The 16,905-nt window shown below is 47.0% G+C and overlaps 1 protein-coding gene across 10 annotated transcripts in view; it reads left to right on the top strand.

Moving 5' to 3' along the window:
* The window catches only part of trdn (triadin), a 62,898-nt gene extending 49,792 nt beyond the window's left edge, over positions 1–13,106 (top strand). For 9 of the 10 annotated variants that reach the window (XM_082148192.1, XM_082148190.1, XM_082148196.1 and 6 more), the window contains 2 exons: positions 192–236; positions 8,354–13,106. In XM_082148192.1, coding sequence (XP_082004318.1) covers positions 192–236; positions 8,354–8,523 — 215 coding nt within the window. In that variant the 3' untranslated portion in view covers positions 8,524–13,106. The remainder of the gene's footprint in view (positions 1–191; positions 237–8,353) is intronic. The other variant, XM_082148197.1, reaches the window with a different exon arrangement.
* Positions 13,107–16,905: the final 3,799 nt, after the last annotated feature.

Raw genomic sequence — 16,905 nt, 5'->3', positions numbered from 1 at the left:
TTCCTCTGAGAACTGAGCTTTGTCATGTCACCTTATAACAAACCTGAAAACTAAATGCCACATTAACAGATATTCTATCCTTAACTGAAAGTATTTGCAATGTCATTTAAAGATTTGCTACAGCAGCACTTGTTATATGTTGAAAGAAATGAGTATAAATTCTTCAATTTTTCTCTCTAACAACTAATTAGAAGAGCTGAAAGTGGAGGAAAATGTCACGGAGGGCAAAAAGCCAGGTAAATGAATCTAATTCCACACCATACATTGCATTATAGTAGTTTTTCCAGCAAAATCGTCCACTGTAACAGAGTTTTAGAAACAGTACAATAATATGTTACATTGCCATATGGAATTTTACATAGTACTGTATGTAACCTGTTGCCGGACAAACATCAAGCACAACTTCAACTGAATAGAGATGCTTTATTATAACTGAATATTTTCAGTTATTGCTTTATATTCTGTTTATCAGTGGATGTAATGCATTACACCCAACATGCACTACTGTAATTTAATTACTTTTCCCTTAGAAAAGACAAGTCAGAGAAATTGTTCTCTTAATTGTTCTGTAATTTAATTACCATTACTTCTGATGTAATTGCATTGAATACTTCATAGACTATAGAACAATACAAACAATAAAAGACCAGTTCTCTTACGAGAGGTCTCTCGTACTGCGTAAGATATCTTACGCTAGGGGAAAATCCTTTTTCCGCGAGATATTGAAGCCAAAAATTATCCTTAATTTTGTAATAATGCAAAACGCGTTGCGGCAGCATGCAGACATAGGCGAGGCAGCTCGCGCGCCTATTGGCTGCTCTGCGGCAACTGCAGCAGCCTATCGAGCGAGGCCTGGCGTGACGCCAGACCCAATCAGGGCACTTCGCGCCCGCTGCGTCACGTCCCGCCGAAATGGGCGTGGTCTAGGCCTATAAATACAGCTCGCAGGCAGCTATTATCTGATTTTTCATCCTTCAAGCGAAGCACACGCATCGCTGGAGCTGGAGAAGAAGCCGCGCCGTCTGAGAGAGAGCACCTTCAGCGGGACGAGTCACTGAAGTCGCTGGCCGCGCCGCCTTCCTGCCTTCCTGCTGCGCTTTCCGGCGCTTATATCCTTTCTGTTACACTGTACTCTATTTGTGTGTGTGTGTCGCCGCCGCGACACACATTCTAAAAGAGCTAGCGTCTTTTTCAAGATGCCTTCCTGCGGCTCGTGCAGAGCCACACTCAGCGACGGGGACCGCCACGTTGTTTGCGTTTCCTGCCTGGGTGAGGAACATGCAGTTCTCGCGCTCGCTGACGGCGGCTGCCCTCACTGCGAGCTGATGACTATGGCGACTCTGAGGACTCGCCTGGCCTTCTTCACCGAGACTGCTCCCCCGCCCGCCGCGGCGTCGCGCCGTAAAAAGCGCCGTGCCCAGCGGGTCCCGGAACCTTCCCTCAGCCGCCAAAGCTTGGTCTTCGCCTGAGCAGCCCGCTCACAACCGGCTGAATGGATTTTTCCTGCCTGAGGAGCGCGCTTCGCCTGCGTCCAGACCGGCACCTTTTCTTCCTGAGTTACACGAAGAAGTCGCCAAGTCCTGGAACGCCCCCTATTCAGCTAGAGTGCGTCCTTCTGTTTCTTTGGCATTCTCCGCAGTTGACGATGCCTAGAACAAAGGATACCTTTCGCTGCCGCCGGTCGAAGAGGCGATAGCGGCCCACTTATGTCCGCCCTCCGCTGGACGGCGCGCTAAGTCGGCCCTACCCTCTAAAGCTTGCCGCACGACGTCAAGCCTGCTCCGCCGCGCTTTCTCCGCCGCCGGGCAAGCTGCGTCAGCACTGCACACCATGGCAACGCTTCAGATCTTCCAGGCCGATCTCCTCCGTAAGCTGGATGAGGAAGGACCTGACGCGATCTGCGTGCCGGACTTAAGAAGTGCCACGGACCTCGCTCTCCGTGCTACTAAGTCTGCAGCGCAGGCCATTGGACGGAATTTGGCCTCTCTCACCGTGACTGAGAGACATCTTTGGCTGACGCTCTCGGAAATTGCCGAGTCCGAGCGCACCGCGTTCCTCGACGCCCCGCTTTCCGCCACAGGCCTCTTTGGATCCTCCGTCAAGGATTTTGCGGAGAGATTCGCAGAGGTACAGAAAGCGTCACAGGCTATGAAGCACTTCCTCCCGAAGCGCTCCAGCTCTGCAGCAGGCCGTGCGAAACCGTCTGCTCAGAGCTCACAGCCACAGCCACCGTCCACTGCCTCCACTTCACAGCGCCGCCAGGCCCGAAGCACGAGACCGCGCTCCCGCTCATCCGGTCGCCGCCCCGCCGTGCGTGGCCCGCGACCTAGGATTACGGTGAAGCCTGAGGCCCCGAAGTCGTCCTAGCACAACTAGGAAAACGACGGTGTTCAAGTCCCGCTGCGGCCAGACTCACACCAAAGCTATTCGCTCGTCCAGTTCCAGCAAATGTGACTGTTCCAGTGTTTTCTGCAGCCAACAAGCCGGTTCTGTCACCCGCTTGCCTGCACACAAATGCCGTTTTCACGGCTACCCAGATAAATCCCCAAAAGAGTGTATTTTCTGGTGTCCCGGCCACAGCCGATGGTGTCTCATGTGTAGTAAGAATGCCCACTGCCCAGTGCCCATCTCTACACACAAGCACAGCCTGTCACACAGGGCTCGCGCACATAAAACCGACTCAGATCGGTTGCGCTTCAAACATGGTGAATGTGCCCACTACCCAGTGCCCACTAACACCACGTTATGCATGTCTCACGGTTTCTGTAAAAACGAAACCAACGTGCACTCGCTTCACGCAAGCGAACGATGCTTTCGGTGTGATAAATGTGCCCGCTGTCCCGCGCCCACATCCACACATAGACATGACAGTTCCCACGGGGACCGCCCAGCCCTCCCCCTCGCGGTTGACCACCGCAGAGGAGTCGAGCGCGCGCAATCTGCCCGCTGTTATCAGCGCGCCCCATGCCTCAAATGTCACGAGCGCGACGCTTGTGTTGCAGCACGCCGAAGCTTCTCCATCGCTGAGCGAGCGGAGCGCGCTTCGTATTCAACCCCTAGCTATCCATGCAGACGCATGGGCAAAGCTGCCCGGGGTTTCGATGTGGGTGCTGAACATTATAAAAAGAGGCTATTCGCTACAGTTTCGCCGACGCCCTCGCCGCTATGCGGCGCGCGTCGAGACCACGGTAAAAACAGAAGTAGCACATTTACTTCGAGCCGAAGTGGCGAAACTATTGAGCAAAGGGGCCATAGAGCCTCTCTCTCAAGTTCAGAGCGAAGGAGGGCTATACAGCAGATACTCCCTGGTACCGAAAAAAGACGGGGGTCTCAGACCCATACTAGATCTAACGCAACTGCTTGTGAAGCGACAGTTCAGGATGCTCACCACCAGACAAATCCTTGTGCAGATTCGCCAAGGAGATTGGTTTGTGTCAATAGATCTGAAAGACGCGTATTTTCAAATACAGATGGCGTCACGTCACAGGCGATATTTGAGATTCGCCTTCGAGGCCCAGGCATATCAGTACACAGTCCTGCCGTTCGGTTTGTCCCTGGCACCCCGTACATTTACGAAGTGCATGGATGCGGCGCTCGCACCCCTCAGAATGAGAGGCATGCGAGTACTGAACTATTTGGACGATTGGCTGATTCTAGCGCAATCTCGCTCAGTGCTCATAGAACACACGACCATTTTACTCGATCACCTCGAGAATTTGGGTCTCAGTGTCAATTGGGCGAAGAGCTCTCTGTCACCCAGTCAGAAGATATCTTTCCTGGGCACAGAATTGGACTCGCTGTCCATGATAGCGCGACTATCACCGCAGCGCGCGGTAGACATTCAACGCACAGCGAACTCGTTTCGCTGCGGCGCGTCTGTCCCGCTCAAGAAATTTCAGAAGATGCTAGGTCTCATGGCCTCAGCATCATCAGTGCTCCAGTTGGGCCTGCTCCGCATGCGCCCGCTGCAGTTTTGGCTGAAAGCGCGAGTCCTACGCAGAGCGTGGGCATCCGGTACTGGTACCAATCAGGTGTAAGCCTGGGGACTTCCTCGAGGGTGAAAGTGGTGTCCACGGACGCGTCCACCTCGGGATGGGGAGCGCTGCTCGAGGGCAGACCGTTCTTCGGCCAGTGGTTGGAACGGGAAAAGCTCCTGCACATAAACTGCCTCGAAATGCTGGCAGTAGACAACGCGCTGACGCGTTTTTGTCCCCAAATAAAAGGACGCCACGTCTTGGTCCGTTCGGACAACATGTCTGTGGTGTCCTACATAAATCGCCAGGGCGGCCTCAGGTCCACGAACCTGTACAGGCTGGCAGAACGCCTCCTGGTATGGGCTCAGTGCAACCTGCGCTCGCTCAGAGCAGCGCACGTGCCAGGGCTCCTGAATATAGGACCAGACAGACTGTCCAGGAACAATGTTCCGGCAGGCGAATGGTCTCTACACCCACAGACAGTCCAACTGCTGTGGAAGAAATTCGGCAGAGCGGAAGTAGACCTGTTCGCGTCTCAAGAAAACACTCACTGTCCGGAATTTTTCTCCAGGAGCAGGGACGCGCTGGCCCATGTGTGGCCCCGCCGCCCGCTCTATGCTTTTTCCCCCGTCTCTCTCCTGCCTCAGGTGATAGAGCGGATCAGGGAAGAAGGATGCTCAGTATTGCTGGTGGCACCGTTCTGGGAAAACCAACCTTGGTTCCCAGTCGTGATGCAGTTAGCAAGTACTGCCCCGTGGCCAGTACCAGTGAGGAGAGACCTCCTCTCACAGGCCCACGGCTCGATCTGGCATCCTCACCCGGAACTATGGTCCCTTCATGTCTGGGCCATCAACGGGTACATGTTGGACTCCCTAAAGGAGTATTAAACACGATCACGCAGGCTAGAGCTCAGTCTACGAGACGGCTCTACTCCTCGAAATGGTCAGTGTTTTCGGGCTGGTGCACAGCCCGTGGTGTCACCCGCAGACTGTGGTGTGACGGAGGTGCTTTCCTTCCTACAAGAGCTGTTGGATGAGGGCAGGGCCCCCTCCACGCTCAAAGTTTATGTGGCGGCTATAGCAGCGTTCTCAGGAACAACGCTTGGTCAGTCAATAGGAAGGAACGATTTAGTCATCCGCTTCCTTAGAGGGGCTGAGACTGAATCCTCCCAGACCTCCCTCAGTCCCCGTATGGGACCTTTCTACGGTTCTGGAAGCCATGAAAGGTGCGCCATTTGAGCCTTTACAGTCAATTGATTTGAAACACCTGTCTTTCAAGACTGTGTTTCTGCTGGCTCTCGCTTCAGTGAAGCGCATAGGGGATCTACACGCGCTCTCTGTGAGCGCGGCGTGCATGGAGTTTGGGCCTAATGACTCAAAAGTTATACTCAAACCTAAGCACGGTTATGTTCCAAAATCCCTCAACACACCGTTTAGGGCGCAGGTTATCTCCCTGTCAGCCCTACCGGTCCCTGATGAGGAAAGAGACGCGAGCCTCCTTTGCCCAGTCAGGGCATTACGAGCTTATGTGTCTCGCTCGTCTGTTTTCAGACAGACGGAGCAGTTCTTTGTTTCATTTAGCGGACGTTCTAAGGGACTAGCCGCGTCGAAACAGAGCCTATCCAGATGGATAGTTGATGCTATAGCGCTGGCATACGCCTCCAAGGGCATGCAGTGCCCGTTGGGTGTCAGAGCGCACTCCACGAGAGGCATGGCCTCTTCGTGGGCCTGGTCAAGTGGGATTGCCTTGCAAGATATTTGTATGGCGGCAGGCTGGGCCTCCCCGTCTACATTTATAAGGTTCTATAACCTAGAGGTTCCCGCCCTGCAGGCCAGGCTGCTGTCGGTCTAAGTTTACCAGTATTATCTGACCTGATGCTATCAGCTCAGAATGCTGCGTCTACTGAGCACAGCTCAATGTTCGACAGTGAAAAGTAGCAGCACGAGATGTGCCTGGGCAAACTGTGTAAGACCCACATTCCCCCATCAGTTCAGGCCGTACCCCGCCCTGTCTGTATGATGAAATTCACGTCTCAGCGACGCTGCCATATGTGGAAGAGTGCGGCTTCACCCCTCCCTCTTCCCGGACTCCCTGTGAGTTCCCTGAGTGATTGTGCACTATATGTACCCCGGGCTTTCGTCAGATCTCAGCATGCACGGCGTTTTGCATTGGGTCCCCTAGCGTAAGATATCTTACGCAGTACGAGAGACCTCTCGTAAGAGAACGTACTCGGTTACTAACGTAACCTCGGTTCTCTCTAGAAGAGGGAACGAGTACTGCGTATCTTGCCGTGCATGCACACGCTCTGGTTGCTTCGATGATGAAAAACCAGATAATAGCTGCCTGCGAGCGGTATTTATAGGCCTAGACCACGCCCATTTCGGCGGGACGTGACGCAGCGGGCGCGAAGTGCCCTGATTGGGTCTGGCGTCACGCCAGGCCTCGCTCGATAGGCTGCTGCAGTTGCCGCAGAGCAGCCAATAGGCGCGCGAGCTGCCTCGCCTATGTCTGCATGCTGCCGCAACGCGTTTTGCATTATTACAAAATTAAGGATAATTTTTGGCTTCAATATCTCGCGGAAAAAGGATTTTCCCCTAGCGTAAGATATCTTACGCAGTACTCGTTCCCTCTTCTAGAGAGAACCGAGGTTACGTTAGTAACCGAGTACGTTTCATGTCTATCTTTGTAAAGTTCAACTGGTTGAAGTTGAAATGGGATTTAGAGGGTAATTAAGTACCCCGCCCTGTCTGTATGATGAAATTCGCGTCTCAGCGACGCTGCCATATGTGGAAGAGTGCGGCTTCACCCCTCCCTCTTCCCGGACTCCCTGTGAGTTCCCTGAGTGATTGTGCACTATATGTACCCCGGGCTTTCGTCAGATCTCAGCATGCACGGCGTTTTGCATTGGGTCCCCTAGCGTAAGATATCTTACGCAGTACGAGAGACCTCTCGTAAGAGAACGTACTCGGTTACTAACGTAACCTCGGTTCTCTCTAGAAGAGGGAACGAGTACTGCGTATCTTGCCGTGCATGCACACGCTCTGGTTGCTTCGATGATGAAAAACCAGATAATAGCTGCCTGCGAGCGGTATTTATAGGCCTAGACCACGCCCATTTCGGCGGGACGTGACGCAGCGGGCGCGAAGTGCCCTGATTGGGTCTGGCGTCACGCCAGGCCTCGCTCGATAGGCTGCTGCAGTTGCCGCAGAGCAGCCAATAGGCGCGCGAGCTGCCTCGCCTATGTCTGCATGCTGCCGCAACGCGTTTTGCATTATTACAAAATTAAGGATAATTTTTGGCTTCAATATCTCGCGGAAAAAGGATTTTCCCCTAGCGTAAGATATCTTACGCAGTACTCGTTCCCTCTTCTAGAGAGAACCGAGGTTACGTTAGTAACCGAGTACGTTTCATGTCTATCTTTGTAAAGTTCAACTGGTTGAAGTTGAAATGGGATTTAGAGGGTAATTAAGTAATGCAATACATTTTAAAGAGTAATTAGTACAGTAATCTAATTACACTGTTGAAGATGTAATGTTGTAGTTGCACATATTTTAACTTGAATTTTCTAATTGATTGTGTATATATACAGTGGGTACGGAAAGTATTCAGACCCCCTTACATTTTTCACTCTTTGTTATATTGCAGCCATTTGCTAAAATCATTTAAGTAAATTTTTTTCCCTCATTATTGCACACACAACACCCCATATTGACAGAAAAACACAGAATTGTTGACATTTTTGCACATTTATTAAAAAAGAAAAACTGAAATATCACATGGTCCCAAGTATTCAGACCCTTTGCTCAGTTCCTTTGACCTCATGATTCTCATTTGCTCTGACATGCACTGTGAGCTGTAAGGTCTTATATAGACAGGTGTGTGGCTTTCCTAATCAAGTCCAATCAGTATAATCAAACACAGCTGGACTCAAATGAAGGTGTAGAACCATCTCAAGGATGATCAGAAGAAATGGACAGCACCTGAGTTAAATATATGAGTGTCACAGCAAAGGGTCTGAATACTTAGGACCATGTGATATTTCAGTTTTTCTTTTTTAATAAATGTGCAAAAATGTCAACAATTCTGTGTTTTTCTGTCAATATGGGGTGCTGTGTGTACAATAATGAGGAAAAAAATTAACTTAAATGATTTTAGCAAATGGCTGCAATATAACAAAGAGTGAAAAATTTGAGGGGGTCTGAATACTTTCCGTACCCACTGTATATATATACAGTTTGTGTGTGTGTGTGTGTGTGTGTGTGTGTGTGTGTGTGTGTGTGTGTGTGTGTGTGTGTGTTTTGAACTGTTCAGTGTTTTATGTATTTAGTTGTGGTTTTTTGCACCTGACAACTGAGAATCACTTGTTCTTTGTGTTACAGGCAAGATACCGTACTTCCAGTGTGTTTTAATGAGCACAAAATCCAGCCAATATCCACTGCGGCCCATGTCCCCTGCTATGAGTCCAGCTATTAACCCCAGCATGATGAGAGCCATGATGGAGCAGAGGGCCGCGTTACTGCAGCAGAAAGCCCGTGCAGCTGGACAGTAATAGTCCGGCTCTGGCAGGTGTAAACTGCTTATGAACCGCTGTAAAAGCACAGTGCTGCTGAGCTCTCAAGAGCTATTCACTTAAACCATCACAGAGACTAAATAACAAATGGAGGTCACTGGTTTTTCAATGGACGCTCTCCATTCCTCCATAAGTGGCTTTTGAATCTAATCACATTTTCACAATTTTGACAAAAATTTATATGCAATAACTTCAAAGAAATATAAATACATTATAATGTACGTTTTAAAATATATTTAATGTCAAAGAAATGTTACCGAGTAGATACATTTATTTATTTATTTATTTATTTGAGATCTTAAAACATCTGTTTACATTTGTTGCAGGGAAGATTCTGCTGGTTTTTTTTCTGTTTTTTTTTTTTCACATTGTACATAAGACTACTCAGCAGCTAAACAAATTTAGAAGTGGTTCCTCTAAATATTCAGATATTTATTTTTTTATGTCAGAGTATATGATCTCATTACGGAAAGGAATACTGCAGCACACATTCACTTAGGGCCTTATCTTTTGGCGCAGGCCATTTCCTTTGGCTCACTGGTAATAAGATTATGCGTCGTATGTCTGGGTTCTACAGGGGTCTGGGATCTTTCTGCATTTGTATGCATGGCCATTATAAAAAAGAAGGACGCCATTTGGACCGAATCCGATTTCTATCTTAACCAATGAAAAGAGCATACATCCTTATAGAATTGAAAGAGACATTAAGAAATTAAGGCACACAAAAGCCTCTAAATAATGAAAGGCTTTCATTTTACTTGACTGAGACTTTTTTTTAGAATCTCTTTAGTTAATTGAAACCCCCTATTGGGGTTATTAGATTTATGGTAGTGAATTTAATAGTGGAATATGTATAATATAACTTTTCATGTACAGGTAAAACCCAAAGCAATTGTGCTATACTTGTGTACATAAAGTATACCGTAAATTCTGTGTTTTACAGTATTTGTCCACTCTGCAATCGTTTTCTCTCATTTTCCTACATTGATCAGTGGTCTTCAATGTTTTTCAAACCGAATGACCCTTTTGTGGATACACAATGTATAAAATTAATTGTATTTTAAGCTTGGCCTAAAATATGCCATTTTAAAGCATTTACATTCTTTGTTTTGTTGCTTCATGGATGAGCCATTAAGTAATTATTATTAAGAATATAATATTAGTAATAATTATTGGTAACACTTTACAGTAAGGTTTCATTAATTAACATGAACTAACAATAAACAATACTTCTACAGCATTTATTCATCTTAATGTTAATTTCTACAATTACTAATACATTTTTAAGATCAAAAGTTGCATCTGTTTACATTATTTAATTCACTGTGAACTAAAATGAACATGAATATTTTTTATTAACTAACATTAACAAAGGTTAATAAATGCTGTAAGAATATATTGCTTATTGTTTGCTCATGTTATGTTACATTACATTATGTTAACATAATTATGTTAACATAATATTACAACATTACATTATGTTAACAAATGAGACCTTATTGTAAAGTGTTACTGAATTATTTGTAATCATTATTGGGATTATTGTATGTTATTTTAAGATTTTTAATGTGGGTTGGACAATTAAATATTTAACTTAGTTTTGCTTACCAGTAAAAAATTACTTTCTAACTTCTAACCAGTACAAATATCTAAACATTCTTAAAGGGTTAGTTCACCCAAAAATGAAAATTCTGTCAGTAATTACTCACCCTCATGTTGTTCCAACCCCGTAAGGCCTCAAGTTAGTTCACGTAGTGTTTTAGCGCAGCGCGTCTGTGTTGTACGTCACACATAGGCTCACTATTGGCCGACGCTGGTCATGTGTGTGACGTGCAACACAGAAGCGCTACGCAGTTACACTACGTGAAAAAACTCGAGGCCCAGAGAGAAGGAAATGAATAGTGGAATAAAGTCGTTATTTTTTTATTTTTTTGCGCACAAAAAGTATTCTCGTCGCTTTATAAACTTAAGATTGAGCCACTGTAGTCACTTGGACTATATTAACGATCTCTTTAATGCATTTTCTGGGCCAGCAAGTTATAGTGTCTTAGAAGCCTATGGAGGAGTGAGACAGCTCTCAGATTTAATCAAAAATATCTTAATTTGTGTTCCGAAGATGAACGAAGGTCTTACGGGGTTGGAACAACATGAGGGTGAGTAATTACTGACAGAATTTTCATTTTTGGGTGAACTAACCCTTTAAATCAAGATGTATTTACTTAAGAAGCTAAATGACTTAATATTAAGTCTTGTTTAAAAAAAAAAAAAAAGAGTGGCAAATAAAGTAAATTCATGCTTAAACCAAGAAACAAAAAATCTGCCAATGGGGTCAGAAAAATAATCTTGTTTTCACTTTGAGTTAAGTTTCTTTTTCTGACCCCATTTGCAGATATTTTCTTCTTTTTTTAACTCACTTCATTATGATCAACTGTTCAGAAAACAAAAAATCTTGAGTCCTTTTGTTTCTCAAATAAATATATCTTGAGTTAAGAATGTTTCGATTTTTGTGCTGAAAGACAAAACAGAAATACAGAGTAGATTTTTTTTTTTTTTTTGCAGAGTATACACGCCTGTTGAAGACCCCTTCCCTAGGTAGTCAACAAACAGTGTGTGGATTAACTGTAAAGTACAATAGTATATTATTTGACTTTACTTTGACCAACAGTGATTTCCAAGATGTCAATCTGAAGTCACTGTCGATTCTCAGAGGCATCTTGTTCTTGTAGCATTTTGCTCCGAGAGGGATTCAAACCAACGTTTCCGGCATGAGAGGCAGGCGCGCTAACAAGGATACTAAAGACCGCAGCCTCTAGTGTGCCTTTTGAGGCCAGGGGAGTGAGGTTTACTCGCACAGCTTTTACTAGTCTGGCTCCGTTACACACACCTCCCTAAACCTCACTTCCCTCAGGGTCACGGCACCAACGTAACCCCTATGGTTCGTAACCCCGTGTCTGGCATGGGAGGCGGGCGCACTAACAAGGACACTAAAGACCGTAGCCTTTTGAGGCCAGGGGAGTGAGGTTTACATGCCCATCTCTTACTAGCCCGCCTCTGTTACACTGACCTCCCTAAACCTCACTTCCATCTGGGTCACGGCACCAACGTTACCCCTCCGGTTCTACTCGCACCGTTCCGAACAGGATTCGAACCGGCGAGTGCACTAACAAGGACGCTAAAGACCGTAGCCTCTATTGTCAACCCAGGTTTGGGTCAAATATGGACAAACCCAACCATTGGGTTTAAAAATGTAATTAAAAAAATCTAACCAACGTATGGGTTTGTGCACCACAAGAGGAATGTAGTTCTCTTCTTGAGCCCAGGGGAGTGAGGTTTAGTCGCACAGGTCCTACTAGCTGGCCTCCATTACACAGGTTTGACATTTTCAACCTGAAATACTTTGTCTTATTCAAGAACACACTGGCATGTGACATTTATTTTCAGTAATTTAAGGATCGGCAAGACCTAAAATACTGTATGTCCTTGAATGTCTTCTCATAATCAACAGCAGTGAAAAAAATTAAAATGACAAGAACAAGAGTGAACAGCTGGCTGATTTTTGAGTGCCACTGTGCATATGGGCTGCATATGGTCATAGAAAGACTGCATAATGTTAGTACTGTACGTAGTGATCGCAGCAGAAGGCTGTTTCTCTTTAATCAGGACATAGTGAGACAGTTAGCTGTAACTGCCTGACTTTGAACAGAGAAGTAGGCTGCAGCAATAATCTCACTTTGAAGTTACAGCATGCAGCTTCCTGCAGAGAGGACGTCAACTGTCGATATTCTTAATATATACATATAAACAATGCAAATATTGATGACCCTGAAAAACATGTATAAAATGGGACACCATTTTTGTCTGACATTGAGAAAAATCACTGTCTTAGCTTAAATGAGAGACAGTTTACAGTGAAAACGCAATGTTTACGAGGTGGAACCTCAATTGTTGATTCTCAGAAGGCTTTGAGCTCCATAGATGTATAAAATCCAAGTGTGGGGCTAAACATTTTATTTAGAGAGGTGACAATAGTTGTTCTTAAAGTTTTTGAATGTGTTTGGTATTTGCATGCTTCCTGAGAATATTGCACATGTCAGTTTCTGATGTGTTAAATTAGCTTGTTACACTGAATTTCAATGGAGGCTGCTAAATGATCTTTCTTTCATAAGACTTGCACTGATGACATTAGGTTGAGCACCTAGAACTTGTCAACCTTATAAGCTAAATTATGTTTAGCTTATAAAATGATTGATCACTTTTTTTCACAAAGTAGTAGGATTTTGTGGTTTGATTTATTGGTTTTACTAGGGCATGTCAGATTGCTCCATTATTTGTCATCACGTCGCAGAGACCTAATTCAGTTCTAAATATGTCAAACTGTCATGTTCTTATGAATGTTGAATAAGATCTGTCAGTAAAACCAAAGGAAATTTTTTTTTTTTTCATTCATTCACATATTGCTGAATTCTATGTTGGAGTGGTCAAAATTCTGGTAATAAAGCAATTTCTTTGTGCAAACTTGTCTGTGACAGAATGTCTTTTTTCATGTTAAATTGGGTGAAAAATATATATATATATTTTATTTTGGAAAATGAATGTGTCAAGCCAAATGTGTGAAAGCAATTAAAAGCAATAAAAGCTGCCTGTATAATTCAGTCTATCGAGGTTTTGTTATGAATGTAACGCCAAAGTTGAGTGCATGTTTCTTCTTAATTGTTTTACCCCCCAAATGCTGTTTTTGACATTCATGTTCTACACACAAATCTATATATTTAATATACCCATACACTGTTGTGGAAATGTGTGCAGTCAGCAAACAAATGGAGGCTAAATGTTTCGTTTACTGACTTACAGAAATGCGTTATCCCAATACTTTTTGTTCACAGTTCAGGAACTTTGGCCTTCTAAACTTTGATACAAACAATAGGTTACTGTCGTAACCCCGGTTCTCTGAAACATCGAGTGGAGAGATCCACCTATGGGAAGGGCATCCGTACCTGACCTCTGCAGAAGCATCCAATTGCACCAAGTCTGGCTAGACAGACAGAAGCGCGCAGCCAATGCCAGGTAAGGCCACACCCCCTTACCTAAGGCATATAGCTGTCAGGCGCGCTGCTATTCCTCAGTAAGTATATTCGCTTCTCGTGCGGCAAGCGGGGCGAAGCTGGTGGATCTCTCCACTCGATGTTTCAGAGAACCGGGGTTACGACAGTAACCTATTGTTCTCTTTCATCATCTCGTTTCGAGATCCACCTATGGGAGAGACATGGACAGCTCCCCGATTGCCCAATACACTCACAGTGAGGTTCTGAAGGCCAGAGAAGGACGGTCACCTCAGAGAGGCGGTCCCTGACACGTCCCACAAACATGACCCTGCAAGGGTGACGCCACGCTAAACTGCTGTGGACAAGCAGGGCATGAAACATGCATGAGACCCATACATGATAATGGCCCCCGCACCACCAATGCACATAGCTAAACCCAAGAAGGAATGCGAATGCTTGGTGACAGGAATGAACATGGCCAGCCGGCCCATTCACTCTTCGTTGGTTAACCCAACGGGGCTGTGGGAAAGGGCTAAGAGGACCCTACCCCTAGGACCGAATGTGCCACCGAGGTTCTGGTGACATCCAACCGGTAGTAACGCTCAAAGGTATGAGGAGAGGCCCAGCTGGCCGCGGAGCAGATGTCTTGCAGTGGCACTCCCCTGAACAAAGCCCAAGAGGCGGCTAAGCCCCTTGTAGAATGAGCTCTGATGCCCCCTGGGGGCTGCACTCCCTTTGCTTCATAAGCCATAGTATAGCGTCCACAAGCCAATGTGAGAGGCATTGCTTTGAATTGGGACTCCCCTTGTGCGGGGGAGCCCTTGAAACAAAGAGCTGGTCGCTCTTGCGGAAAGCACTGGTCCTGGTCATACATGCTTGCAGAGCGCGACCAGGACACAGAGCATTCAGCCCCTGATCCTCCGAGGAGGCAAAGGGTGGAGGGTGAAAAGCGGATAGCTCCAAAACCTCCGAAGTGAACACAGGGAAGCATTTCGGCATGAAGGCCGGGTTAGGCTTAAGGGAAACCTTATCTCCACTTAAGGAGAATTTGGCGCACGAGGGTTGAACCGAGAGTGCATGTAGCTCACTGACCCGTTTAGCAGATGCCAAGGCCGAGAGCAAAGCTGTCTTGAGGGACAGCAGCTTAAGGGAAATACTTCCCAGAGGCTCAAAAGGATAAAGAGACCGCGCTTCCAGCACCATGGAGAGGTCCTACCCTGGAACAGATCTCCTGATGACCGGCAAAGAGCGGCGTGCACCCTTCATAAAACTGCGGGTTAGAGGGTGCTGCCTGACGGTGAAGCCCTCAAAACCCACATGACAGGCTGAAAACGCAGCCAGGTAGACCTTAATGGTGGAAAAGGACCTGCCTCTTTCCATGAGGTCTTGCAGGAAACACAAAATATCAGGCACCGAGCACTGATAAGATGTGAGACCACGCCCATCACACCACCCTTCGAACACTTGCCACTTCCAGCCATATAGGGATCGTGTGGAAACGGCCCTGGCATTCTGAGTGGTGGCGATTACACGCGGCGGGAGCCCCAGTGCATTTAGGTTCGTCCTCTCACAGGCCAGGCCCAGAGAGTCACCCTGTCCGGGTGGGGGTGGTAAATCTCCCCGTTGGCTTGGGACAGTATGTCCGTGCGAGGGGGGAGGCGCCATGGCTCGGCGTACAACAGAGGGATTATCTCTGCCAGCCACGGGGCTTTGAGCCACCTGGGTGCTATCAGAATGAGAGACAGGCCGTGCCCTCTCACCCTGGCCAGTGTGAAAATATCAGGCACAGGGGAGGAAAAGCATACAGCAGCACTTTGGGCCATGGGTGGGCCAGTGCGTCTGCCCTGAGGGGCGCGTCCACGTCCTTTAGTCGAGAAGAACATAGGACAATGGTGATTTTCGCGCGAGGCGAAAAGATCTACGGCTGCCTGTCTAAATCTCATCCATAACATCTCCACTATCTGCGGGTGAAGACGCCAATCCCCTTAGATTGGGTTTCCCCTCGATAGCAGATCCGCGCCTCTGTTCAGAATGCTCGAACATGAGTCACGCGTAATGACAGAAAAACCCGTCTGCTCCACACCAACAGCCTGTAAGCTAGAGCGTGGAGTTTCGACGAGCGCATGCCGCCCTGACGGTTGATATAAGCCACTGCCGTGGTATTATCGCACCGTACTAGAACGGGATGTCCCTGCAGGCGAGGCAGAAAATGATTCAGAGCTTTCCAAATGGTAAAAGCTCTAAATAGTTAATGTGCGCTGAACGTAGTCTGCTCAGCCACAGACCGTTCACCATTCTGCCTTCCTGGGTGGTTCCCCAGCCTGTTAAGGACGCATCTGTCGTCACAACTTTCCGTATCGTAACCGTCCCAAGGGGGTTCCCCGAGCGTAAAGTTCTCGCTCTCCCAATGGCGCAGGGCCGCCGAGCAGGCGCGCGTCACTGTTACCGAGCGCCAGAGATCGCGAATCGGGCTGAAATGTAGTGACAAAACCCATTTCGTGAACGCTCTCATTCTCAGGAGACCCAACGGCACAACTTGGATAGATGAAGCCATGAGACCCTGCAGCCTGAGGCATGTGCGATATTGTACTCTCGCCCCTTCTCTGAACTGAGACAGACAGTTCATCAGAGAGCGAACACGCTCTTGAGAGAGACGCGCTCGCAAGGAGACTGAGTTCAATTCCAAGCCCAGGAAAAAGACATTCTGACTGGGAGTCAGATTGTTTTTGCTCGCATTCACCTTGAACACGAGGGATGTGATGTGCGCGAGCACCCGGCCGGTGTCCAGCGACACCTTCTCCTTCGATTTGGCTATGATGAACCAATCGTATATGTAATTCAGAATTCTCAGCCCTGATAGTCTCAGGGGCGCCACGCCCGCCTCCGCACACAGACAGAAAGTTCGGGGACTCAAATTTTACCCGAACGGAAGAACTGTGAATTCGTAACAAATGCCTTGGTAGGCGAGACGAAGATATTTCCTGTGTGGAGGGTAGATACTTATGTGAAAGAAAGCATCTTTCAGATCGACTGATGTGAACCAGTCGTTCTGCTTTATGGCACGGGCGAGAGAGCCTTGTGTCACATTCTGAAATTGTATTTCCTCAAATGTTTGTTCAACATTCGAAGGTCCATATAGGGCGGGGGGCACCACGCCTTTTGGAAACATAAAAATACCAGGAATAAAAACCATGGTTTATAAGATTGGGTGGCACCATCTGAATCGCTCCCTTGTTTAGGAGGGAGGAAATTTCCTCTTTCAGAATGTGTGAGGCATTTTCTTCTGTGTGAGAAGAGAGAACGCCGTTGAAAAGTGGAG

Source organism: Leuciscus leuciscus, assembly GCF_965113295.1.
Source record: "Leuciscus leuciscus genome assembly, chromosome: 19".
NCBI lineage: Eukaryota > Metazoa > Chordata > Actinopteri > Cypriniformes > Leuciscidae > Leuciscus > Leuciscus leuciscus.
The sequence above is the reverse complement of the archived record's forward strand: the minus strand, read 5'-3'. Positions and strand labels throughout refer to the sequence as shown.